This window comes from Eubalaena glacialis, chromosome 14, assembly GCF_028564815.1.
Source record: "Eubalaena glacialis isolate mEubGla1 chromosome 14, mEubGla1.1.hap2.+ XY, whole genome shotgun sequence".
In the NCBI taxonomy this organism is placed as follows: domain Eukaryota; kingdom Metazoa; phylum Chordata; class Mammalia; order Artiodactyla; family Balaenidae; genus Eubalaena; species Eubalaena glacialis.
The window spans coordinates 22,606,875-22,634,308 of record NC_083729.1 but is presented as its reverse complement, the minus strand read 5'-3'; the positions used below and the strand labels follow the sequence as shown (position 1 = coordinate 22,634,308).

Here is a 27,434-nt window from a genome sequence, read left to right as displayed (position 1 = left end):
AGCCTCGGGAGGAGGGATGGAGAGAGGGATGGATTCCTTGATGCATTCAGCAACTTTTAACGACTGCCTCCTGGGTCAGGATGGGCTTTGTACACGGCACACACACAGGGGCCTGGAGATGGATGGGGGAGTGGCGTTTGACGCTGGCACCCAATTGTTCCCGAGCGCTGGCCTAGGGCCCAGCTGGGTAGGTGGCTGAAACCTTGCCAGTTGGTCAGACTCATTCAGGCAGCACCTTTCCAATGAGGGACTGTCCAAATGGGAAAGGTTGGGTGTGAAACACACATGCACAAGGCGCTAGTTTCAGGGGGAAAGAAAAAAGCAAATGGGTGTTTTATCTGAAAACTTAAAAGAGGTCTCAGAGACAAAGGCTTTGGAATCAGGGTGTGTGCATTTATGATGTCTTACGTTCCCTGGAAAAATAACAGCATCCTGATTTGTGACTTTATTTCTTCCAACTAAGAAGTATACTGAAGGAAACAAAGAGGGAGCAACCAGAGGTGAGGGGCTCTGGGACCCAGGTTCCCGCCAGCCAGCTCAAGTTTGGGTTCCAGTCGGGGCGCAAAGCTGCTGTGTGAGCGAAATGCTGCCGTGAAGACATTCCAATGGCTTCCAGGAAGCGGCCATATGTGCTGACACGCATGTGGACAGAGCAGTCTGGCTGGCCACCTCTCAAGACTGGTGTTTCCTAGAGCTTTCCATTGGCAAATGCTGCCTCCTGGAACTGAGGGACAAAGGTTTTGAAATAAGCCCTGGTGGGAAAGGGGGAGAAAAAAAATTGTGGTTAGCACAAACATCTTGAAAAAAAAAAAAGTGCAACTCAGAGCTTTCAACCTAACTCAGAACAGTTGTTATTTATTGTTCATGCATCTTGGATTGGATTTTCCTTCCCTGCTGATGCAAAGCCCTCTGGATTTTTCCAAGGGAGGTCCATACAGTTCACTACCGTGCTATCTCTCATGGATATTTAAAGGGCCTGTACTCGGACCTTCCTGGCTGCCAATTCCTATTAGACATCAGTACTCGGGTTCCGTCTGCCCTTCCCCAGGTCAAAGCCAAGGGTCCAAGCTACAAGCCAGAGAGTGATCAAGCCAACCACCCAGTCGTTTTCGTGATCTGAAATATCAACAAGGTTGCACTTTTACTCAAGTGGATCTTTGACTTCATATAGACAGAGAGGGTCTAATAAGAGGGATTTCTAAGTGATCCACGGTCTCCATTTGTTGGCAGACATATTTGTAGTTTGATCTACTGGAAAGAAAGCCAGGCTGGGTATCAGGAGAATGTTCCCTGGTCAGTCACAGACTAGTGATAGGGTCTGGGGCAGACCGTTCGGCTTTTCCGGCAACCAGGTTCGAACCTGGAGAAGCAGGCTCTCTGTCCAACAGCAGGAGAGGGGCACACGCCACGCTGACTGTGCCAGGCACTGCCTGAGGTGCCAAGGGTTGTGAGATGACCCAGATGTGGCACCTGCCATGCAGGTGATCTCAGTTTAGAGAAGGAGCAGACACGTAAGAAATACCAACTGCGGTGGTGAGGGCATTTATGGCAATGCCGTGAGGCACCAGCCTTGGACAACCAGTGAAGGAGGCAGTGAAGTAGCCATTTTACAGGTGTTCGAGGCAAAAGATACAGCAGGAGCAGAGGCCTGGGGGCATGGGATGGCTTGTCAGGAGCTGGGAACTAAACACTCTTCCGGAAGAGAAAGGGTGAGGTAGAAAGCAGAGGGAGAGGAAGCCGCAGAGGTTGCAGTGGGCACCCCGTGTGTCTCCCAGTCCTCCCTCCCGCACCCCTGATGCCCGTGAGATCAGAGCAGTCACACCGGACTTATCCAGAAGTGGCTCACCTGGACCTGTGACTTGAGCTAGGAAGGGCCACCAAGACACCTGTCACCATCAGTACCACAAAGGCCTCAGTACCGTACCCACGTCTATGTTATTTAGGATATGGTTCTAATAAGCTGGGCGCTCCAGGCTCCCAGGAGGTCAGAAGCCCCACATTAGGAGTCGGGGAGCTAACTTAAAGGCAGAGGGCAGACCTGCTGAAGCTGCGAGAGGCAACAAGGCGAAGCCCATCCGTGAGAAGAGAGCAGAGAACTGCTCAGCAGTCATGAAACTCAAACGGGTGGTTCAGTGTCGGCGGTTCAGTGTCAAATGGGTGGTTCAGCGTCGGGCGAAGAGCCCCACACAACTCAGCGGCCCCGGGGTCGCCACTAAATCGCCGCTAAGAGCAGTCACTGATGACACCTGCCTGATCCCCTCCCCTAATGCCAAGTCACCGGAAACCCTCTTTCAAATTTCAGTGCTTTGCTGAATTTTTTCAGTCCCAGTCTCTGCAGCCTCTCTGCCGCATTCATGCGTGGGCCCCTGTGTCTGGAAGCTCTCTTGCCCTGGGACATTACACATCTAGACCCCCTCCGTCCCTCCTCCTCTCCCTCCCGCCTTCCCCACTCCCATACGAAATCTCTCCTTGGCCTCTTCCCGTCCTGCTTGCCACTCCCCTCGCTTCCTCTCAGGCTCGAAACACCCTCAGCAGAGAACCGCTCCCCCCAACCAATCTGGGTCGCCAGCCCTTATTTCTCTCCCAAACTTCCAGGCCCACATTTCCAACCACCTGCAGGACATTGTAACCTGGATGTCTCTCTATACCTCAAGCCAGTGTGTTCCAAATGTACTTTTTCATCAATATTACGCATTTGAAAGTGCTTCGGCCCCCTGGTACTTCTGTAACAGAACCCTCAGTGTCCACTTCTCCCTAAACCCCTGCGGTGAATTCATCCTGAAGTTTCTTCCTCTTCCTCCCCGGTGTCCCAACACCTGGGTTCCCTGTCTCGTTACCTTTCACAAAATTGCTGTTTCTCCCCGAGACAAAAGGCTTACTTCGTTCTTCTGTTGCAAATCAAATCAATTCTCCTTGAATGTGGGTCTCTGCCACTACCCCAACCAAGACCCTTCATCTGCCCAAACGCGCAGCCTGGCGTGCCATGATTTTTACCATTTGCACTTTTCCTCGGTTATGTTTTTGGGATCGTGCCTCCCCCCGCCTTTGAGAAGCTGAGAAAGCTAAGGATCCTCTCCCAGAAAAACTGCAGGTAAGGCTCCTCACTGTGATGTCACGTGCAGTCGGGGGACGTTGTAAGCCCCCCGAAGCCCACGCACCGTCCAGGACGCCAGCCCGCACTCCCGCTCCCTGCAGTCTGGCCACCTGCTCTTCCTCACACGTGCCATTTCCACCTCGGGGCTTTAGTCGCGCTCAGGCCAAATGCCCTTGCCCCCATCAAGGCTTCCCTGGCCACCAGAAGGTTCTCTCCCTGCTTGCAGACGCTCTCTGTGCTTCTGCTGGGGCACGTGTCACGTGTGCACACGGCTTGCTGGCCGGGCTGCACTGCCAGACCTGGAAAGCAGGGGGCATGTCCCCTTCTCAGTGACCCCACAGGCCTGCCCATACAGAGGGCCCAGTGTGGACTTCACGGCTGTAATTAAGGTAACTACCGACGGCCACCAGGTTTGCAAGAGCAGTTCAAGCACGTCCCTTGCACGCTGTTGAGGAAAGTGAGAGGCAGCAACCCCACAAAGCAGGCAAATGCAACGTTTAGGTTCTGAGGAAGAAAACGATAAAACTGTCGTCCATTCTCCAACTTCAGCCTATGCCGACAGTTAGTGAGAAGGGTAAACACAACTCCACCTGCATCCGGATCCAGCCAAGCCGCCACCTTCTCTGAGGCTTAGGACCGCAAATCCCTTGCCCACGATCGTCCTTATGGGAAGGGGCACTGTGATGAGGCAGAAGGAGCCCCTGACCGAGGGTGAGGCTGGCCGGGTGAGAGAAGCCCTGAGCCTTGTTTCCCCACAGTGAGGAGGGCCAACAAGCCCACCCTGATGTGACGCTCGCACACAAGACGTGTGGGAAGGAACCTTGCCAACTGGCTGCCGCCCCTCGGACGTGAGGGCCGTTCGTTCCTTCCCTGTGCTTCACCTGCTGCTATCTCCCCAGCGATATCTGTGTTTGCTGGAGGGGAGCCTGGTGGCCCTTCTTCAGAGGGTCAGATATTGACAGGCTGCTGCCCGTCTCCGCTGCATCTGCTTTACTGCCTGACGGACACCGTGGAGTGTGACGTACCCCAGCACCACTGGGCGGGGTGGCGCCCCTGTCCCAAGTCGGAGGGGAGGACACCAGGGGCACAGGCTGTTGGCTCCAAGATAGGTGCCCGATGAGGGAGTGATGCTGGCGCTGCTGGAACGGGCCCTGGGCACCGGGGCAGGGGCGTCTCTCCCCCGCTCTCCCTCCTCAGGCCTGGCCTCACACTGGGCAAATCTCATCAGCTCAGTTTTTCCTTGGAAACTTCTGGGGAAGGGGCCACACCAGTGCAAGCTCCTTAGACCGAAAGGTCTTGGCAAGAGGGAGCAGGCTTTACAGCAAGCTCTTTCCTTCTTCAGCAAGTTCTGAAGTTTCCTGTTGTGTCCTGGGCTTTCCCTGCCAGGGCAAGGGGTGTGACGCCAAGGGGAAGCAGTGCGGAGAAGGGCTATTGAAAGGCACGATGCTACCAGCTGTTGTCAGTGAGTCCTTCTCAACGCGGGTCCTCACCAAGTCAGCTCAGGGAGGGGAGGAGGAAGGGGAAAATGACAACTGGATCCCATCCATTTATAGGTTTTCTTTTGAAGTGCTGTTTTCATTTATTTCAGTTTTTATCAGAGAAAATGGAGAGCTGCCCAGAGTATACTGCTTGCCAATGGCACTAGTTGTCTGTCACCTTTTAAAAAACACTTTCACCCGAAGACAAAGTGTATGGTAAGCTTTAAAAGTGTAAGCGTGTTACAGGGGGGTGGGGGGAAGGTCTTCTCACGTCCCCCTTAACTGGCCAAAAGGGCCCTCAGGGAGAGAGGCCTTGAGGCAGTCAAGCTCCTCATTCTACTCCCACTGGAAGAGAAATTATTTTTAGACCAAATTAGAGCAAAATATGCCTTCGGACAGCCTAAGGCTCTGACCCTCTTCACTGATCTCAGTCCCTTTGCCCTGGGTTTTATTTATTTTTTTGGCTGCGCTGTGGGGCATGCAGGATCTTAGTTCCCCGACCAGGGATTGAACCCGTGCCCCCTGCTCTGGGAGCACGGAGTCTTAACCACTGGACCGCCAGGGAAGTCCCTTCACTCTGGGTTTTATAAGATCACAACTCCATCCGATCCCAGAGTCTCAGGCTAGCAGAATAAAACTTAAAGCACTGACCCCAGGCTGAGGCCAGGTAGATTTTCCATGAATTGGAAGCAGGACTGGCTCCTGGCCTCAGCTCACAGGCACAGCAGGGGCGGAGTAGACAGACCCCTGAGGCCAGGAATCAGGGTGCTGGGCTGCTCAGCAGGTCTACTTTTCTGGGCCTTGGGTCCAGGAGTAAGCCTCTTCCCTTCTCTGGGCACCAGATCCCTCATCTTCAAGGCAGGGAGCTGTGCCTGATGATCCCCAAGGCCCTGCAGGCTGGAGGCTGTGAAGGACAGGAAGTGTGGGCTCAAGGCCTGGCCCTGCTCCTTACTGGCTGTACCACCTGGGCAAGTGACTCACCGGTTTAGCTTTAATTTCTTCAACTCTAAGAGGTGAGCCATGACGCCTACCTTAAAGGATAATCCTCATGAGGATTAAATGAGATGCTCCGTGTAAGCACTTGGCCTGGTACGTGGCAAACTAGTTGATCAATAGGTGTCAACTGTTACCGTGGGGACCCAGCTGGGTCTGAGGGGAGAGGCGGACAGCCAGGGCATGTGTGGCTGCAGAAGAGAAAACCCCTGTGTGGATGGAGAGGTCCTATGGTCCTTGCTCCCGGTTCATCCTTTCCCCTGGGCCTTCTTGGATCGTTTTTCACGTATCGCACTGAGCTGGCAGCTGGAGGCACAGAGGTGGTCAGTCTCAGGATCGGACACCCAGCCAAAGTCGTTGGGACACTGCGTACCTCTTGAAATGCAGCCCGGAGCTGCTGGAGACGTGCTCGTGGTACCAGCGGGAGGCACCTGCGGCCCGGCCGGCTTCTGCTTGAGCCGCTGCGTGTGCTCCCGTGTGTGGCTCTGGTCAAAAGCTTGGTCGGGGGGAGGTCGCAGCCGTGGACTAGATGGACGTTTAAGAATCACGTGGCTCTGGCTACCCCAGACGGCGGTATTGAAGTGGGCCCAGTCCTCAAGCAGACCTTTTTCTGTCCAGGTCAACAAGTATTATAAAGGGGAGGCAGTGGGGCAAGTGAAAAGAGCACTGAGCCATGAGGCAGAAGACACGGGCTCTAGTCCAGGCCCTGGCTCGCTGGGTCATCGGGAGCTGGGCCTCAGTTTCCTCACCTCTAACAGGAAGACGGACACTTGGCAATCTCTAAGTGCCACCCAGTTATGGTTCTGAGATACCCACGTGACCTTGAGCAAGCCACTTAACCTCTTTGTGTCTTGCCTCTTCACCTGTTCAATGAAGGCACCAGCCAAGCCCAGGCCCCGACGCACCGTAGGTGATGGTGGTGAGGGGAGACGGTGGTCGCCTTATCTGGGATGCTTTTTCACAAACATGGCAGAGCGCTGAGCAGATGTTCAGGGGACCACAGGCAGTTGGTGAGAGGGAAGGAAGGCCTGTTCCTCTCGGCCATGTCTGCCCTCCAACTGAGAGGAGGTCCAGAGTCAGGGAGCTCAAACTACGTTGTCAGGGGAAACGATGCCTGGAAAATCCAATCATCTATGTGTTCTGGGGAAGGGGCTCTGGTGGCACTAAAGAGAGTGGTGACAGGGAGCTGTCAGGAAGATCCTCAGAGGCCTTGAGATGAAGGCAGTTAGGAAACTTTCTTCAACAAGTCTCATCAAAAGGGATTTTCCCTGATGGAATTATAGGTCTTGATTTATTCAATGGACCTTTTCAAAAGAACAAAAATCCATGCAATCAACATCTGAACAATTGAATCAGTACGGCTTTAAGAAAATGAAAACAAAAACAGAGAATAAAAAGCCCTAAGAGGTTGGAGACTCCGGGGAAAGAGGAAGGAAGCCCATAAAGCAGATTAAACATCACACAGGTGGCACTCACAACACTGTCCCGTGGGGCAGGAGTCAAGGTCCCATTTTGCAGGTGAGAAAACAGATGCTGAGCGAGTTTAGTTAAGATACACCCTGACCCCAGTGCCACCGGAGCTCGTCTTGCTGCGGGAGCGCGACTTCAAGGAGGAGACCCTGTGATCTTGCCGCCTTTAGCCTCATATACTTGGGGCCTTTTATTTGGCAGGAGCCTAAACAATTGCTCTTTTCCCAAACTGGACTCAGTAGTCTCTTTCTGGAATTCCCACATGCTTTTCTCTGGGCAATCGTAAGAGGAGCCCTACGACGCTTGCTGAGCCAGGCCAGGGTGGCGGTGGACGGGGCAGGGTGGGAGGAGAGGTTCGGGGACACGGAGCTCCTCGTCAGGAAACCAAGGACACACAAATCAAGTCAGAATTCATTTTTGCAAATAGAGGCAAGTTCCCAAACATCTAAGGCTCCTTTCTTTTTCCAGTTTTCTTCTGCAGCTGTGACTTCAACTGGCACATGTTTTTAATCAGTCATACGCAAGCCGACTGCGGTCTGAAAATCAAAGCAGTCCTGTAAATAGTGTAAGACAAGTCCTGCTAATCATCCTTGTGGTCTTGCCTTGTCCTCATTGTCCCGAACGGCCACTGTAAATACTGACTCATTTGGGGTTGCTGTCCCCGTGGCAAAGGGGTCATCCTTATAACAGAATCTCTATAGAGAGACCCGGTTCTGCCTCAATGCCTGTCACCCCAAACCCTCCAAAGGCCACTGTGAAGACGGCCCATCCAACTCTGGGCGCCTTGGTAAGCAAGTGCCCGGCACGATGGGAGCTTATTTTGTAGCTGTGCCCTGAGCGATGTCAGCCTGGCTGCTGGTATGGGCTTTAGGAACAAACAGGTGGTTGTAACTGGTTCATGTACACAGTCTCCCTAAATGTGCCAACCCCTGAGCAGGCCTGGTTCATTTTTAGGGGGTCCAAGATCGCAAAACAAGGAAACTAACACGCTTGAGATGCAAAGGCTTGATATCATACCGAGAACACAGAATCACACGCTCACAGCTTCGGGCAGAGGGCCTCGCCCTCGGCTGGAATCAATCTCCCCTCTGCTGGGTTCCATGGCACAGTGGCCTCCAACCTCAGGCCCAGCCATGGTCGGCCTTGAGTTTGAGATGTTCAGACTGATGTCTAGGCTCTGTCTTATACAGCTCGGGCTCCTAGCCCGTGAGAAGGCTGAGACCGTAGTCTCAGCATGTGCTGAATTAAATAAAATGCTGTTTTAGGAGGACTTCAACAAACAATCAACTGGGATCCACTTCTAGACATCAAAGTATTGGGATGAAATCTGGCTCCTTCTAAATCATAGGGTATTTTTCAATGCGTACTGAAATGATCACAATTACCTCGTGGTTCCTTCTCCTTCTGAGACTCTCCGAGGAGGCCTCCTGGAGCCGGGCCAGTTCCTCTGGGGCTTGAGCAGCGTGCAGCCAGCTTCTGCAACTGCAGGGCCAGGCCCTGCTCAGGAGTCGGGGTGGGGGGCTGTAGTTGCCTCTGCTCCCCGGGTGCCCCCTGCTGCAGTGTCTGAGGGGAGGAGGCCACGTGGGCCAACTGGCCAAATGAGAGGGAGGGGCAGGGTAGTCCTCGTGGGCTCCCCCCGCCGCAGGGCTGCCTTCCTGCCCTGGGCCCCCAGCTCTGTCTGCAAGCGTCCGTCACAGTCCAGCCATCCCCCCACGTCCCACTAGAAGCTCCTTCACGGCAAGCCCCGCTGCTCATATTCAGACATCTCTGCAGCCCAGCTTCAAGTCTAGAGCCCGACGCGCAGCAATTCAACAAACATTTCTCAAACGACTGTGAAAGCTTGGCTTATTTAAAGAGGTACTTTAGAATTATAAAATTTTATAACAGAAAGAAACCTTAGCGGCCATATAGTCCGATCATTACAGGGAAGGGAAAACTAAGGGCTGGAGAAGTTGATGGTCCCTCTCACATGGCCTAGCTCTTCTCTGGAAGCCCCTTGAGGGCAGGATTTGGTGGTGGTTCACCCTTAGTGCCCCATGGTGCTCACCTTCCTTAGGGCCTGACAGCAGGAATGAATGAATGCATGCATGGCTGTCCCAGGGGGCTGCCCTAAGGCCCCAGAGCTAGTAGGCAGAATCTGAGCCCATCCTCCCTATCTCCTTACTCTCAGGCTGATGCTCTTTCCGTCGTGAACCTGCTTGATGAGAAGCTGGGAGGAGGGGGCAGCAGCGTGGCCACTGAGAAAGGCCGGCCCCCCTCTCCCCTGGGGGTGTGTGTCAGCTGAGATGATGCAGTGCACCTGGCTGGGCTAAGGCTAGGGCAGAGAGTGGGTAGGTGGGGCTAAGGAATATGGTGCTGCCTGAGGCCTGGGACCCCAGAGCAGAGCCACCACCCTTTGTCCACCTTGTCTCACCATCTGCGCCTGTCTGGTGTGCCTCGGATGGCAGGTGCCTTGGCAACGGGCGTCTCATGTTCTCTGCTGGCTCTGCCCAGGGCCGCACGGGCGGGAGCTCAGCCCTGGCTCTGCTGGTGGCCATGCAGATGCCCGTGGAGGGCGCTGGGATCTCCTACTCACGCAACTCACCTGTGCTGGACTGCTGGGGAGAAGCCGCCGCCTGTCTGATGGCGGTGAGTCACCGTCAAAATCACAGATTACCCTCCCCCCATTAGTCAGCAACAGGGGAAAAACCAAAGGATGGCCTTCAAAGAGGAAGTGCTCGGGGTCCCAGGCGAGCTGACCACGAGGAGTGCGGGGCCTGGTCACACTCCAGCGGGGATGGTGCCTCCAGGCTTCCGCTCAGCATCGCCAGGCATCGGCCTGCACAGGACAGTGCCGGACCCCCAAAGGGCTTACAGAATGCTTAGGAGATCAACTCTTTGGAGCATGAAACAATCTTCTTCCCCGCAGAGAGTCTCTCTGGGGCTTTTAAGTATTGCTTGCCTGGTTGTAAACTGGGTTTCTCCCAACAGACTCTCAGCATCTAGAGGCCGAAGCTCTGTCTCCCAGCGTGGCTCAGGCCCCTGCCTGCTGCCTTTTGAGTGCACCCCCTGGTCACACCCACACTCTGGGTGTTCGCCCTCCTAGCTGGGTGCTCACAGATACCCCTTGAAGATCTGGGGGAGGGGCAGCAAGGACAGCCATGGTCCCTCTTCAGTCTAATCCCCTTGCCCAGCAGCTGAAATGATATTCCCAGACGCCTGGCTCTCTGAAATGATATTCCCAGACGCCTGGCTTACAGATGGAAAAGCAGCAATTCCAAAAGAAGAAACTACTGGATGGGAGAGGACATCTGAGGCCTACCCTCCCTGCTGGGGTGCAATGGCCTTAATGGGAACTTCAGGTGGGCTCCTGGGCTGGGAGTGTGGGCAAGTTCCACAGAAGGCTGGCAGGAGGCAGAACTTCTGCAGGTGGAGGGCCCTACGGGTCCTCTCAACCATGCTGAGGTTCATGGCAAAGATGGGGAGGGGCGCAGCAGCAGAGCTCACTTGCCTGCAGGCCCGCAGGGCTCATTCCACCCTGCACGAGCACAGGGCCCGGCACGTGCTGGCGACAGCTAGCTGTGTGGCCGTGTGCCAGTTACAGAGAGGGAGGGAGGGGGGAAAGGCCTGGAAGGAAAGGAAGGACATACATACAACGTGGATAAATGATATCCACACATGGTATGAAACAGGCTTGTTCAAACGATAGGTGTAATCCATTAGTGGGTTGTGAAATCAACCTAGTGGGTCCTGACCAGCATTAAAATAAAATGAAATCAAAATCAGAGTACATCACATGTGGCAAGTAGAATTTTTTGTGTGTGAAACTTTTGTGGATGTAAAATAAATGTCTTCCTGTGGATTGTGGTAAAAAAAAAGTCTGGAAGCCAGGAGTATAAAGGAAGGGAGGTACCTACTACATGCTAGACTTCACGCCATTTGTTTTCATCTATACTATTTTACGTTTACTCCTCCTAATGGGCCTACCACCACGCAGGTATTAGTACAGGTTCCCCCACCATCTGAAAGTAGAGCATTCCTATGAAACCTTTCGAAATGGCATAAAGTGAAGAAGCAATAACCTTAGGACACATCTTGCTAACGGATGCAAAAATAAAATGAGACAAAGCAAGATGCTCACAGACACAGTTCAAAGCTATGGTGGCCTGATGCTGAGATGCCAAGTGTGGTTCCTGGGGAAGGAGCTTGGCGGTGCCACTCTGGCTGCTCGGGGTGCACACTGCCTCTACAAGGGCTCGCCACAAAACAAACGCTGAATGCTATTTTTGCTTTTTGCCTTTTTTGATAAAAGTGAAAATCCTCTTTGGATGTCTTTTAGTTACTGAAAACAGATACTAATGTAGGTCTTTTGTAAAAGCAAAGTGGCATAAAGCGAACTTTCAAAAAGTGGGGGACACCTATATCTTTATTTTTGCCAATGAGAAATCTACAATTCAGAGATGCAAAGTAACTTTTCTAAGATCACACAGCTAATAGGTGGCAATGCTATTTATGATTCCAGAGCTGCTGGACTCCAAAGAGCACATTCTTTCCACAACGCCATGATTTCCAGTGGAAAAGGCGCTGGCAGCTGAGTGCAGAGACTAGGCCTCCCCCTCGAGATCTGCTGTGTGACACTGAATCACTCCTCTGTTTCCTCATCCACACAACGAAGGCATGGGAGAGGTGATTTCTAAATTTCTTTGATTTGGTGATCCTCCCCCTCCCAAACATCATTTTAGGTATATCTCATTTTCCTTCATTAAAACTCTGTAAAATTGGACTTCCCTGGTGGTGCAGTGGTTAAGAATCCGCCTGCCAATGCAGGAGACATGGGTTCGAGCCCTGGTCCTGGAAGATCCCACATGCTGCAGAGCAACTAAGCCCGTGTGCCACAACTACGGAGCTTGCGCTCTAGAGCCTATGAGCCACAACTACTGAAGCCCGCTCGCCTAGAGCCCATGCTCTGCAACAAGAGAAGCCACCGCAATGAGAAGCCTGTGCACCACAAAGAAGAGTAGCCCCTGCTCGCCACAGCTAGAGAAAGCCCGTGCACAGCAACGAAGACCCAACGCAGCCAAAAATAAAAATAAATTAATTAATTTAAAAAAGGTGCTTATGTTTTTAAAAAACAAAAACAAAAACAAAAAAACTCCATAAAACTGGAATTGCCAATGGCCCAGTAATGAATGTTGAGGGCTCCTTACTGCCAACTCCCATTATACCTACGTTTGTTCTTACAAACCCCCCTAAATGGCCCTCCCTCTTGTAGGAGACTGGTATCTTTAGCTCTCATTTAGGGACCTGCATTGGGTGACTTTTCAGTAGAATTATGACTGTGATAACAAGGGATGAAAGGGATGAACTTGACCTCCCTCTCACTTGTCCACCTGGTTCCTGCAAGTATTAATGCACCCTACAGAAGAACAAGGCCTAGTCTGAATGTCTGGGAGAAGGAAAAGAAGGGCACGTGCAATTCACACAAGTGCACATGGGAGGCACCATAAATGTTCTCTAAATAACGAGCCCCAGAAGAGCAAAGGGTACCCGGAAGCTTCCTTTAACAGTAAAGTCATCTGTCATCTTAAAACTCTCCAGGGTTGTTGAGAAGTACCATGTCTGTAAAGTACTATAAAATGGGAGGTATTACTACCCTGACATAATCAAGCTTGAGTTGTGATCCTGGCTCTGTTTCTCACTTGTTATGTGACCTTGGATGAGCCACTTCGCCTCTCTGTACCCCAAATGCCTCATCTGTAAAGTGAGGGGATGGCTTCTGAGCTTACTTCCAGGTCTAACATGCAGTCATCCCCTGGTATTCGCAGGAGACTGGTTCCAGGACCCTCGCGGATACCAAAATTCAAGGATGCTCAGGTTCCTTATATAAAATGGCATAGTAGGGCTTCCCTGGTGGTGCAGTGGCTAAGAATCCACCTGCCAATGCAGGGGACACGGGTTCGAGCCCTGGTCCAGGAAGATCCCACATGCTGCGGGGCAACTAAGCCTGTGCTGAACCTGCGCTCTAGAGCCTGCGAGCCACAACTACTGAGCCTGCGCTCTACAGCCCGCAAGCCACAACTACTGAGCCCACGTGCCACAACTACTGAAGCCCGTGCACCTAGGGCCCGTGCTCCACAACAAAGAGAAGCCACCGCAATGAGAAGCCCCCGCACCGCAACGAAGAGTAGCCCCCTCTCGCCGCAACTAGAGAAAGCCCGTGCATGGCAACGAAGACCCAACGCAGCCAAAAATAAACAAATAAAATAAATAAATTCATATTAAAAAGAAATGGCATAGTAGTTGGCCCTCCATATCTTTGGATTCTGCAGCCTTGGATTCAACCAACTCTGGTTTTTGATCCTCCGTTGGTTGAATCCGCGGATATGGAACACGCAGATACGGATATCCGACTGTACTTGCATATGACCTATGCACATCTCCCATATACTTTAAATCATCTCTAGATTACTTAAATACCTAATACAATGTAAATACTATGTAAATAGTTGTAAATACAATGTAAATGCTCCATACATAGCTGCTGTGTTTGGCAAATTCAAACTTTGCTTTTTGGAAATTTTTTGAATTTTTTTTTTGAATTTTTTTTTTTCTTTGAATATTTTTGAAATATTTTCCGGATGTGGAACTCACGAGACATGGAGAGCCGACTGTACCATTATCCATTATTAATATTATTGCTTTGGGATCAATTTAACCACTTTAGCCAGAGACAGTTTCTTTAGTGGAAGCAGTAATTTAATAAATGACCTCTCCCTGTGCTTTGCTAAAGGGGTTCCCTCCTTAATTAGCACCATCAAAGGCATGGCAAGAGGTTTCTATCTCCCTTTTGTCTCCGGATCTGACTTAGGACCCCAAGAATGGAGGCCAGCATCCATCCTTCAGACCAGCAGACAACCAGCCATTCACTCATTCATGCCAAGCTGCTGAGCTAGACAAGGGCTGGTTTCTGCAGGGGACAAGGGATGAATCTGAGTAAGGCCTGGCCCTCAGGGAACACACAGGCCCTGGACTCCCAGACAGACTGCTGCCTGCTCACTCCGGGTGGGAGTTGGATGGCTTCACTTCACAGTCGGGGGCCAAGCCCTCCTCCGCCAGCTCCTTATTCCTGCTATTGCTCTGGAACAACCAGAACAAACTTTCTGCCTGGAGTTGGCTTTCGTTTCTGCTCAGAGCTCTGCCAGGCCATTATCCAGCAAGCCAGACGTCTAGCACTTTTAATGACAATAATAATAATTTGCACTTATACAAGGTCTTTCATCGGGGAATCGTAAAGTGTGTTACAAACAATAATTAATTCTCCTTGGCAATTCTGGGAGCCAGCTATGTAGGAGTCCCTTTGCTTTGCAGGTAAAGGGTACTTTTCTGAACCATGCAACATTTTGGGGGCCTCCCTATCTACCCAAAACCTACCCACACTCAAGGCCTGGCATAAGCCTCAGGCCCTCCACAGAGCCTGCAGCACCTGTAAGAGTTATAATGTTTTTCCTTCTCCTGAACTGGAATTTGTCCCCTGGGAACCCCTACCCATGGGGCCTCCTTTTGTCTTCTGGAACAAAACAATCCTACCTAAACTGCCTGGGGTTGCTGGTTGGTGTCCCTTGTATACACGTTGTCTACCTCTGTGGTCACCCTGGGGCGGAGCTTTGTGGCTGTCTCGCCGAGGTTCAGTGAGGCCTTGTGAACTGAATGGTGGGAGCAGCTGAGGCCTCCACCGTGTGCTCTGAGCTCCAGGGCCAGGCTGACTTCCTGGGCAGGAGTTCCCCGGGTGTTACTGGCTCTGGAGCCGTGGGTCTGCCCATCTTTAAATGCAGCTCTTTAGATGTTTCCCCCTCTGTGTAGACACGGGAGGCTTCCTGCATTCATTTCTGGGGGCTGCACCTCAGTGACCCAGAAATACCCTAAATTTCTGTTGAATGGCTGAATGACAATGAATGAAGATCCTTCTTTCCTAAATCGATCATCTTAAGTCTAGGCAATAACTGTCAATTGTTTAAGGACTGGTTTTTGGAGACCAAGCCAGACAACAACCTCTTTAGTTCTTCTTTTTTCTTAAAAAAAATTTTTTTTTATCCTTTATCAGAATAAATACTTGGTGCTACACTTGAGAAAAGGACTCATTGATGGCTGAGCTGGAAACCCACACAAGGACAGGAGCTCCATGCCCCTCCTCCTCTCCCAGGGGTTAGAGACAAGGGAGGACTCAGCACTGGGGGCAGGGGGGCGGGGGCGGAGGGGCGAATGGAATCCTTTGCTAAGTTGATTTCAAAAAGCTAGACCTTCTGGGGAAACCAACAACTCCCTTGAGTGACTTCTGGGTCCTTGCTGGTAGCTTTATGCCTGAAAAGACACCCGCCCTCCCTCGGCCAAGAGTACATTGTTTGGGTGAGATTTTTCTCACAGTGGCTTGCCATGGAAGGAATTCCGAGCATGCATCAAAGGCCGTTGTTCTCCTAAAACCTGCGCCCTTGTGAACATGAGGTTTGGCTTGCGGTGATAGAGCCTCATTTTGCTCTGATTTCACATGATTCCCACTTACCGGCCTAGAATCAGGGGTGATCATTTCTGGCTTGGATTTGGCCTGGCTTATTGACCTGGGGGAGGCTTGGGAGGAGAAAAGTGGGCTAGAGAGGAAATCTGCTAGTGTCATTCTGTGGCAAGGGAACATTTGGAATCAGAGGGAACTGAACACAAACATGGGTCTGTCAGTTGGTGGCTGTGTGTCTCGGGGAAGTCACACTTACCCTCCCCGAGTCTCCATGTATTTCTCTCTGATGGGCCCAAAGGACCCATGCGGTAGTTGTCAGGCAACAGTGCCAGGCACATGGTAGGAACTCAAACCAGAGCAGCTTCCTTTCCTCCCACCCTCCCCTCCCATCGCTTAGCTGAGGAACTCCTGTTTCACTTTAATTTAACATACATTTATAGAATAGCTCCTGTTCACAGGAGGGCCTGGAGTACCGGGGACACTGCCTGAAAGTACCTGCACCTAGTAGGCATTTAATAGTTGTTGGATAAGTAAATGAACTAACTTGATCCTTGGTATTTTACAGTTTATAGTATGCTTTTAAAAATAACCTCATTTTGAAAAGGGAACCCTCCTGCACTGTTGGTGGGAATGTAAATTGATACAGCCACTATGGAGGACGGTCTGGAGGTTCCTTAAAAAACTAAAAATAGAACTACCATACGGGGCTTCCCTGGTGGCACAGTGGTTGAGAGTCTGCCTGCCAATGCAGGGGACACGGGTTCGAGCCCTGGTCTGGGAAGATCCCACATGCCGTGGAGCAACTAGGCCCGTGAGCCACAACTACTGAGCCTGCGCGTCTGGAGCCTGTGCTCCGCAACAAGAGAGGCCGCGACAGTGAGAGGCCCGCGCACCGCGATGAAGAGTGGCCCCCGCTCGTCGCAACTAGAGAAAGCCCTCGCACAGAAACGAAGACCCAACACAGCCAAAAATAAACAAATAAATTAATTAATTAAAAAAAAAAAAAAAAAAAGAACTACCATACGACCCAGCAATCCCACTACTGGGCATACACCCTGAGAAAACCATAATTCAGAAAGACACATGCACCCCAACGTCCATTGCAGCTCTATTTACAATAGCCAGGACATGGAAGCAACCTAAGTGTCCATCGACACATGAATGGATAAAGAAGATGTGGCACATATATACAATGGAATAGTACTCAGCCATGAAAAGAAACAAAATTGAGTTATTTGTACCGAGGTGGATGGACCTAGAGTCTGTCATACAGAGTGAAGTAAGTCAGAAAGAGAAAAACAAATACCGTATGCTAACACATATATATGGAATCTAAAAAAAAAAAAAAAAAAAGGTTCTGAAGAACCTAGGGGCAGGACAGGAATAAAGATGCAGATGTAGAGAATGGACTTGAGGACACAGGGAGGGGGAAGGGTAAGCTGGGACGAAGTGAGAGAGTGGCATGGACATATACACACTGCCAAATGTAAAACAGGTAGCTAGTGGGAAGCAGCCCCATGGCACAGGGAGATCAGCTCGGTGCTTTGTGACCACCTAGAGGGGTGGGATAGGGAGGGTGGGCGGGAGACGCAAGAGGGAGGAGATATGGGGATATATGTATACGTATAGCTGATTCACTTTGTTATACAGCAGAAACTAACACACCATTGTAAAGCAATTATACTCCAATAAAGATGTTAAAAAAACCCATAAAACTTCATTTTAATGCAAGCAACAGTCATGTGTGAAATAGATAGCATTACTCTACTTCCACTGTACACATGAAGAAACAGGCTTGGAGAGAGTAGGTAACCTACCCAAGGTGAGGTGCGTGGTAAAGGCAGAGTGGGGTTCAGATATGAGCCAGTGCCCTGCGACAGCACACTGCCAGCCCCGGAGGGCCTTCTGTGGCCACAGGCTTGGAGCAGGAAAGGCATGGCTCTGGTGCACCCACGTTCCACTAGAAGGGTCCTTCTGAGTGCTGCTCCCCACCCCATATCTGGCCATAACCTCTGCAGCTAAAGGTGTGGGGCATCATCATGCGTCTGGTGACTTGGAACAGTAAAATTTTTAAATTGGAAACATTTGCTAACTGGGAGATTTCTTTCTCTTAGGCCCTGGGGCTCTGGTGCGAAACTAGTGGACAGGGCTGTTCCCCAATGTCCACTTCACGGGCTCCCGCCACCCTTCCCTACGGGGTGCAGCCACACTGACGCCCACACTCCACCCACTCTCCTCCCGATCGCATCTTTCTAGGGCACAGAGAGAAGTGCTCTCGTCCACACGACTCTAACTGCTCCTTAGCACAGCGCTCTGCACGGTTAAGGGGCTCAGAACAGTGACAAACTACATTCCTTCTTATTCCCAGGAGCCTTTTAATATCCAAGAAAGGGAACAGGAAGTAGATACTGAATCCTCGGCTACTCCGGGCTCCCAGCCTCTTTTTCTTCCCAATCCTCTGGCCTCTGAACTGCTGGGAACCGCTGATAGATGCAGAATGAAAAGGGTAGGTTAGGAATCTTTCAAAATTTGCCCACATGGCCGGCCGGCCCCAGTACAATTTCCAATGTGAGTTGAGAGGTGGAAACCAGATCTGACCACAAAGCTGTCTCACCCACGGAGAGTTCATAACAGCCTTCTCAAAACCATGCCGACAACACACCCTGCAGAGGAGGGTGTCCTGGCAGAATGTCGTCACCGCGCACACTGGGCGACGCGTAACCCAGCGCCTGGGGAGTGAGGTCAGTCCCCACCGTCGTGAGCTCGTCTGTTCTGGCCCTCTTAGCACATTTCTTTGTGCTGCTAGCATATTACCTCTGAGATCTAACTCTGTGGAAAATTATGTGCATTCCTTAAGCGGAGCCAGTTTTAGGTCAGAAGTTGGCAAAGAAGAGCCAGGACGTGGGCTCTCCAAAATAAGCACCTCAACTAGATCAGGGCCCTTGGTGCAGCTGGGGGAGGACCACGTCTTTGTGCTCCCAGCCCCGGGGCTCTGAGCCACCCTGCACTGTGGCACTGCTGAGGGGATGGGTATTACTGGGCGTGCGGGGGACCAGCCCAGGCTGCTGTGGTCTCAAAAACCAAGGCCGAGCAGAGTTAACCTGTTGTTGGTCAGCAAGGCCCTGTGAGAGGAGCCCCCCCAGACTTCTAAGATGCCAGCTGGCAGGAGTGGCTGCTCCACTGGGGAGGGCAGCATCTGCTCTGCACCAAGGAGTCTGGCCAAACGAGCAAGTGGGGGCTGAAATCCAGTCCCTGCCCACTTACTCAGCTGTGTGCTCGCCCAGGGCTAGATGCCTAGAGAAAGGGGGAGGTTTTTCTTACCCAAAGCTATTAGCCAAGTCTGCACCAACCCAAAGGGGCACCTTTTTCTAGTCTGCACAAAAGTTCTTTATAGGCCAGGGTGGCCTTGACCGGGGGACCATGCAGTTCTGTGCTTTGGATCCCCTATTATGCCCTGGGAACATGGGTATGGGATGCATGTCACTGGGATGCAAATTTTATGTTAGAATCTTGTTTGGACTGGCACCAGGTGAAGAAGATTAAAAAGATTAGTTCCTCCCTAGTCTCTGCATTTTTCAAGGCTTCTTCCTGTTTTTCTCACCATGGCCACCAACCTACCTTGCCACTTTGAGCTATCCTGCCCCATCTCACTGCTCAGACTCAGAGATGGGCAAACACAAACAGCGGGTGGGGTGGGTCCAGGCAGCCACACAGGTTCTCAAGGCAGCATTTGGCTCCCTTTCCTACCATAGTTATCAAGCAGATGAATCAGTGTTCTCTTCCACGTGGGTACAGACAGGTGTCCCACCTTGAACCATGCCACTGAATTCAGTCAGACTTATACAGCTGGGGTGTCTTTTTACCAAAATTGGTGGACACCAAGGACGCCAGAGCCCTCAGACCAATAAACGAATACAGACATACAGCAAAATAAACTATAAAAACACAGCAGAATAAGCCCCCTCCCTTTGTAGATTTCAGCAACCTCAAGGTGTGCTTTGCATTCTAACTACTGCAGGGAAGAGAGAGGCCCCCTTCTAGTTAGCCCCTTATTAGGTGCTTCAGGAGCTTGTGCTGTAAAAGAACTGCACGAGTTCAAAAGTCATAGAAAGTTGGATTTGAAAACCCTAAAGGTCATCTAATCCAGGGATTGGCAATGTTTTCCTGTAAAGGGCCAGACAGCAAGTATTTTCAGCTTTGCAGGCCATATACTCTGTCTCTGCAATTCAACTCTGCCCTTGGAGTGATAGCAGCCATGTGCGATATGTAAATGAATGGGTGGGGCTGTGTTCCAATAAAACTTTATTTATAAAAACAAGCAGCTGGCTAAACTTGCCCTGGGGCTATTGTTTGTCAATTCTTTACCTGTCCAACCCCTCTATTTGCAGAAAAGAAGTGAAGTGGCTCCTTCCCAGTCACAGGACCCACCTGAGACCATCTAAGACCAAGACCCCGGGGAGGAACAGAGCCTGCTGCAGGCCTCAGAGCCACCAGTGCGGAAGGCCAAAGTAGCCACTGGGATAACTGGAGATTTTGACTCACACATTCAACTTCTCCAGAGAGGACCAAACTGCAAGTGGAAAATCACAGGTTGAAATCTAATGGGATTGGGAAAGACAACCCACATATAGAGCTCGGCTTGCAGAGATGTAACCATCGGTTATATCCTCATAAGTATATGTTGCTAATGTTCATTCATCAGTTAAACTCAGGCACTGTCTTAAAATGTCTCTGGTGAAGGGCTGGAAAAAACGGGAAACAAGGGCCTGGCAAGCCACTGGCACTTGCCCGTGAACAATATGAGAAGAAAACAGCAACTTCATTTTTTCCAGTCAGCAGCTAGTCAAACATCAAACAGTACAGAAATGGTCAGAAAGGACAGACCCTCTCGTCCAGAGCCGAGAACAGGTTGTTTCGGCTGTCAAGCATTTTCAAAACAAGTTTTCTTGGTCTCATGACAGCCTGTGGCAAGAACAAGCAAATAAAAAAGAGTGGAAGACCCCCTGGTGGCCGCTCCGGGCTTCCACGTGGGCCGGCTCTGCCCGCACGGCCAGGTCTGCTTTCCGAGTGTGCATATAAAGCTGGTCTTAGGGCTAATGCCACCTCGCCAGCGACACCACTGAGTAAAGGGCTCCTCTAAGAACTCTCTGGCATCCAGATTAATCATTCTAGTCTGAGGGGACTAGGTCAAAGGCACTGTTAAACCCAAGGGTGCTATAATGCTCCAACTTACACCCTGCTTTGTTTTAATTTTCACCTCCTGTTACATGGACAAATGACTCCTCTGAAAGTGAGGTTAAAAGCCCTCTACTTTGAGATGGATTTTTCCATCTCAACCGCGGAACACTTGGTCAGGGTGGGGCAAAGGGATCAGCAAGGAGGCACTGCTGGGGAGGACGGCTAAGATCAAGCTGGTCTAGAAAGTGCCATGAACTCCGCACCAGTAGTGATCTTGCTCTTAGGGGCGGCAAGCATGAAGCTGAGAGTGGCAGCGCTGAAGGACATGCAGCCGAGTGGAGATCTGGAGATGACAGTTGTCAAGTAGTCCCGAGAAAATGTTCACAAGTCAACCAAATAAGTGTATTGGGAATTCTCAGACGCCCTGAATTATTATAGAAGAACTCAAGGTAGTAGACCCAGGCTGAAGTTCAGACTCAAATTCTGGATAGCTGTGTGACTTTGGGCAAAGCACTTCCCTTCTCTGGGTCTTCTTTGTTTCACTTGCATAGTGAGGCAGCTGGACTGTCCTCCCAGCTCCAGTACTGCGGTCCCCAGACTCCCCAGAGCAGGGAGCATGTGGTCAGTTACCATCACGCCTGCTCTGGCCGTCTCAAGTCACTCACGCCACAGGGACAGCTAAAGTCGCCACTTTTAGCAATGTTCCTCGAAGAAGCTCTGTGAAAGAGGGCTTGCACTTATTCCGTGAGACAAGTTATCAGACCACAAAGGCTGTCTTCATTCTGCCAATTGTCTGTGAGAATGTTCTGAAGAAAGAAGGCTGGGGAGATGTGAAGGCTGGTACAAGACATCCTGCCCCACTTGACCTCTGCTCCCACCCCAAACACACACAGTGGGACCCATCAGCATTTACTGTCTCTACCCAGGAAGTGATTTGAAGGCACTGCCAAAGTCTGCTGAGCAGAGCCTTTATTACGTGAGGGACAAGACTAGAAGACGGGTGGGTCCCCCTCCCCAGGAAGGCGGACAGATTGTTCTGACCGATTCCTGAGCTGTGCCTCCACAAAGGATGCCCATATCAATTTAAATTTCAATAAACTTCAAATAACATTTCAGTATAAGTATGTTCCTAAATTTTGCATGGGATATACTTATACTAAAATTATTTGTTGTTTATATGCAATTCAAATTTAACGGGGCAACTTGTATTTTTAATTGCTAAAACTGGAAACCTTAACTCTGGAGAATAAAGAGTGGGTCTCTTGGGCATTGAGGTGGCAAAGAAAAGGTGAAAGGGCCCAAGACAAGCATTCCTTTATAGTGGTGCACAAGTGTGACCACAGGTCTCAGTTTCTACTGCCTTCCTTAATATTTCCAAGGCAAGAAGGCTCTATTATGCTTTATATATCTATGCCAAGGCAGGTCACTGTATCAATATGTAATCTGCTAATTTAAGAAAAACCTTATTGCCTACAGAAAAGAAGATCAAGTGTCTTAGCACAGCAGTTAATAACAAGTTACCATTAATTGAACACCAACAATAACCCAGACATCTTACAATCATTTTCCCACTTAACATTCACAGCCCACTGTGAGAGAGGACTGTTATCCTCATGCACAGATGAGAAAAGCAACATCCACAGAGGTAACAAAATACTGCCAGAAAGTGGCAGAACCAGGATCTGAATTCTGGCTGGTCTGATCCCAGAGCATCATTCCTTCTACCATGCAGAACTCTGTTACCTGCCTCTTTTCTTTCCTTCTCTCCTGCCTCATCTACTGCTGCCCTCTTCAAAGGAGACTGGCCTACCTGGAACCCCGTGGTTCCCGGCCTCTGAGCCTCTGTTCCTCTGGCAGGAGTGTCCTCCCTCCATCTCTGCACATCAGTTCCTACCCACCCTCCAGCGTAAGCCACCTCAATCTCAGGAAACAGACATCATCGCCTCTCCTCGGGACTCCAGCTGCATTTCACCTGCATGTTGCACATGCTGCTGCCTGATGAGTTATTTATGTAGACTTTTCATCTCACCTCTGGTCCAGTGAAGGCAGACTGTGTCCCACGCATCACTTAACATGCTGCCTGATACCTACTTTGAATTCAATAAATATTTGCTGAATGAATGAATAAAAGAATGGGAAAAATGCTGGTGATCTGGGCAGGACCTAATCAAAATGACTGCCACTACAAATCCACACTGGGGCTCGCCAAACCTGAGTGTCGACCGAGGCAGAGCACCCAGAGACTCTGCAGTTCCAGACAGACAGCTGAGCTCAGTTGCCTGGCAATTTTGGGATAACTCAGGCAATCAGTCTGAGGAAGAGTGGCAGGGCATTATAAGAGCAGAATGCCAGTCTAAAAGTTGGGAAACCCAAGGTATTTCCTCAGTTCCTACACTAAGTTACACTGTGACCTTGGACAAGTCACTTCACTTTGTGGGGCCTCGCTTCATCATCTGTAAAATAGGTGTAATGGCAGTACCTGTCTCATAGGGTTGTTACAAGAATCACAGGAATTAAAATATATAAAGCATTTACAGCTGTGCTGGTGCAGTGAAAGCCCTCAATTCATATTTATTATTATTATTGTCTATAAGATGATCAGGAGAGACTGGTTGATCCATTATCACTTATTCTCAGAAAGAAACAACATAGTCTTGCCTTTACATATACGTTCCCATAAATTTCACTTTTTTGGGAGACTAAAATAATGACAGTTTAAAGATTATCCGATCCCCAAAATGATCAATAATGGAAAATTTTGGTCTTCTAAATTTGATTTTTAGAAGAGCTACAGAGCTTCCCACTTTGCAATTTTGACTTGTACTCAGTGTACTGAGTAGTTAATGCCATGGATGCCCTGTCATTGGAACAGAATCTCAACCAGTGATGGATGGTTCCAAAAATCAATCAGCGGGCTTTGTAGTTGGGACTCTTCACAACAGATGGATGAGTTTTAGCACCTGGAGGGCAGCAACCCTGTGTGTGTGTGTGTGTGTGTGTGTGTGTGTGTTGTGGTCCCCAGTGCTTTGCACATACTCTGTAGATACAGTTGACCCTTGAACTACATGGGTTTGAACTGCGCGGGTCCACTTAACCACGGATATTTTTCAATTGTAAATACTACAGTACTACACAGTCCATGACTGGTTGAATCCGTGGATGTGGAGAAACTCTGGATACAGAGGGTCGACTGTATGTTATATGTGGATTAACCCTCGCATTGTTTGAGGGTCAACTATAGTGTATATAGCTCTTAAATGTTTGCTGAATGAATTACTAGCAATAACTTCACTGCAGAAGCCATTGTTACACTTGATTCTTATAATCATGGCTGCTCTAAAGCCTGTTCTCCCCATGGCCATGGCACTTCTACCTGGCAACTCAGCCCTGACCACCCAGGGCACTTTTTCTCCTCAGAAGTGACTCTGGATAAGGACTACCCTAGATCACTCCAGCCTCACTTCTGCTTTCTTGGCTTCCATTTTCCATTAGGCATGACTAAGTGCCAGAAGTTCTGTCTGGGAAGATAGGAGTCACTGGAATTTTTTGTCCTCTTCTTGATGTGCAGCCTTCCGGCTGGTTTGGAGGCAGCTGTGAAGCAGTGTCTTTCCTTTGGCCTGCTCCATTATCATACCCCTTTTCTTCTTTTGCCCATTGATTATAGTAATAAGTTCAGCCACAGGAATGTTCACCTTCCCTTAAAGGTACTCAGTGTCAGGTCTCCATACTCTTAGGAGAGCTATTTCTGCTCAAGAATACCTTGGGCTTTCCCCGTGGCCACAGTGTCCCTCAGCCTGCTGGGTGAGCCACTAGGAAGAAGGTTCGATGCCCGGCCGCCCCAAGGGAAGGTGGTGGGTACGTGGATGCAGGCATGCTGCCCTCCAGCCCTTGACTCCACTGTGCTCTCCTGTGAGCAAGGGAGCAGGAAACAGGCAGAGTAAAGGGGAGAGGTCAGAGGCGGCTTGGGCCGGCCCTGGACCAGTGATGGGGTAAAAGGGTTCTAATCTTTGTATTGCATGGCCTTGAACAAGTTCTTCCAGGAAGTGAAAATGATGAAGTGAATGTCAAGTCTATGCCAATCACTGTGCTGAGGGTTTCAAATATACCAATCACTCCATTTAATTTCCACCACAATGGTTAATGCTGACCATACTCAATTTTGGTGGCACTAGATGATGCCTAAGGTTCCTTCCATGTTCCACGTCCTGAGACTGGCCCCTACTGTCACACATACCTTTCTAAATGCATCCCTGCTTGGTCACCCAACCTAGCTCTGCTATTGGCTGTGGATTTTGGAGGTCACTGGCATAGTGGTTACTACCCTAATATCTGCTCCCTGTTTTTGCTCACCTCTATAAAGCTGTGAGTTTAACAAGTCATGAATCTAGTTCATTTTCACAGGGGGCCCCTGTGCTGAAGGATCTGACCACAGACAAGACAGAATCCCATTTCTGCAGAAGCAAGGCCTCTGCTTGTCACTAATGATGTGCACAGATTGGATGGTCATTCTTTGATGCTTCCCCTATTTCTAGAATGCATGCCTTAATGAGAAATGATAGAACCATGTGGCTTGGCCCTCCTGCCTTGGCTGGACTCCACATCATAAGCCCTGAGCAGCCCCGGCGGCACCTGTCAGAAACCAACACGCACATCTGAACAGTCAAGCCTAATTCCCGAGAAGCTGTTTTAACTTGACATCTGAAAAAGTATTACATCTAGAAGTATTTTACTGGGTGTGTGTGTTCAGGGCATATGTGTGCACGTCCCACAGCTGAAGTGTTCTATAAATATTAGATACGGGTTGTACAAAAAAGCATCACGTACGGAGTGTACTTAATTCCATTTAGCAATGTTTTCAATTTGTGTCTGACCTCTGGCAACAGAGATGGAATTTCGTCAACACGAATTAAAAAGTATGCTAAACTACCTTAAACACAATTTTCACTTAAAATCCCAGAAATATGTTAGAGCTTTGTGATCATCAGCTACCAGCCCAGTAATTTCAGATGAGGGTACTGAGGCGTCGAAAGGTGAAGTGTCTTTTTCAAGTTCACACAGGAAATTAATAATGGTGTCCAAATGAGACCCAGGTCTCCTAACTCCCAGGCTGTTATTCTTTGCATTTTCTTTACTTACTGTACGTTTTTTCTTCCAACCGTTCAAAGGCGACTCCGATTCCATGAATAAGCATGTGTTTCTACTTTGGTATACTATAAAAATCCAAAACCAACTCCCCTATTCCTTCCTTTCTGACGTTATAGGACATCTGTCTATTTTTCCAAGAAAATGTAGGGTTGTAACTCACAAACAAGGAAGTAGGTGTACTTGGGTATCATGAACGTTTTCCCATCCTGGGAGGGATAATCAGAACCCAAGCCTGAGCTGATCAGGAGCTCTCACAACAGCACAACTAAGCGAATTCCCCCGATTAAGATGCGTTCATCTCCCAGTTACTCTTCTGTGTGCAGCTCCTTCCGGCTTGCATGACTGAGACCAGAGAGTAAAGCCTCACCCTGTTTCCCACTGAGAAAGCAGCACGGACAGGGGGTTCAGTCCTGAAAACAGCCCTCAGAGCGGCCAAAGAGTGGAATCAAAGGAAGCCAGGAACCCAGATGGAGGGCCTGGGAGAGATGGCCTGAGAGGTGCTGTGGAAGGAGCGGGGAGGTTGCGCAGGGCTGCGAATGCTCCGCGCCTGGTACCGCCTGGTCTGCACAGGCTGGAAGCGTGGTGAGCAGCCCACTCCAGGATGAGGGCTGTATCAGCAGTAATTGATGGCCGGGCTTTTTAATGGAGCTTATCATTTCTCAGCAACAGATGTCAGGTTCTAATAAATAACATGTTCTCTCTGACCTACGCAATTTGGAGAGGATGCCTGGATGCCAGGCAGATCTGGATTCCTCCCCGTCTCTGTTGCTCTCTCTTCTGAAAGAAAAAACAAACCAAATCCCTTGAAGATACTTTTCAAAATGATTCTCTGTGAGAGTTCAAAGATCCAAGAATTTCATGGTATTTATTTGCTTTATTTTTCTCCTCACAACTTCTCTCTCTCTAAACCCTAGGAGGGATGGGTCAGCTTGTGAACACGGGAACCCAGGGCATGTGGGGGAGAGGAAGGTTTGGCACCCTTAGCCTTCCCCAGTTCCTCGGGAGGCACCATCACTGGTTCCTCTCCTGTCTTCTACGGGTGCTCTCATCCCCCAAGCGAGGCTGGCCTGGGCCTGGAAAATTCCCTCTTCTCTCTTGAGGGGAGTTCAGCTGAGATGAGGTTGGGAGTTTTTAAAGGGAACCATTCCTAGGAAACTCAAGGCAAAAAAAAAAAAAAAAAAAAAAAAGAAAACCCATGAATCATAGCAGCAGCTGGGCTTGCAGGCTCTGCTACTGAGGTCTGAGCCGCGATGGGCCCCCTGTGGCCGAGCTTTCTGGGAGCCCCAGCCTGGTTACTCTGCCTAGCTCGGGACTCCCCCTTCCATTCCCAGGACGCTTCCTGCCCAGAATGGCTCAGTTCTGCAGCTGGCTCGCCTCGCAGAAAGGCTGTGAGGGTGAGCAGTCACAGTGGCCACAAGTCTTACCTTCCTGGTCAACCCCTACCCCTGGGTGCCAGATGGGAGTTCCAAAAATACAGATATAAAGGGGAGGGATGCGGGGGGCGGTTAGTGGTCCTGGGAGAGGGAGAGGGCTGCAAAGTCCCCGTCAGGGTTTTCCCTAACACAGAGCGATGACTGGATACCTGGGCCCC

At 50.2% G+C, this 27,434-nt stretch overlaps 1 protein-coding gene across 2 annotated transcripts in view; it reads right to left on the bottom strand.

The window, feature by feature from the left end:
• Window positions 1–430: 430 nt before the first annotated feature.
• BABAM2 (BRISC and BRCA1 A complex member 2) overlaps window positions 431–27,434 on the bottom strand; it is a 435,974-nt gene continuing 408,970 nt past the window's right edge. For both annotated transcript variants that reach the window (XM_061210581.1, XM_061210582.1), the window contains exon 12: window positions 431–752. In XM_061210581.1, coding sequence (XP_061066564.1) covers window positions 689–752 — 64 coding nt within the window. In that variant the 3' untranslated portion in view covers window positions 431–688. The remainder of the gene's footprint in view (window positions 753–27,434) is intronic.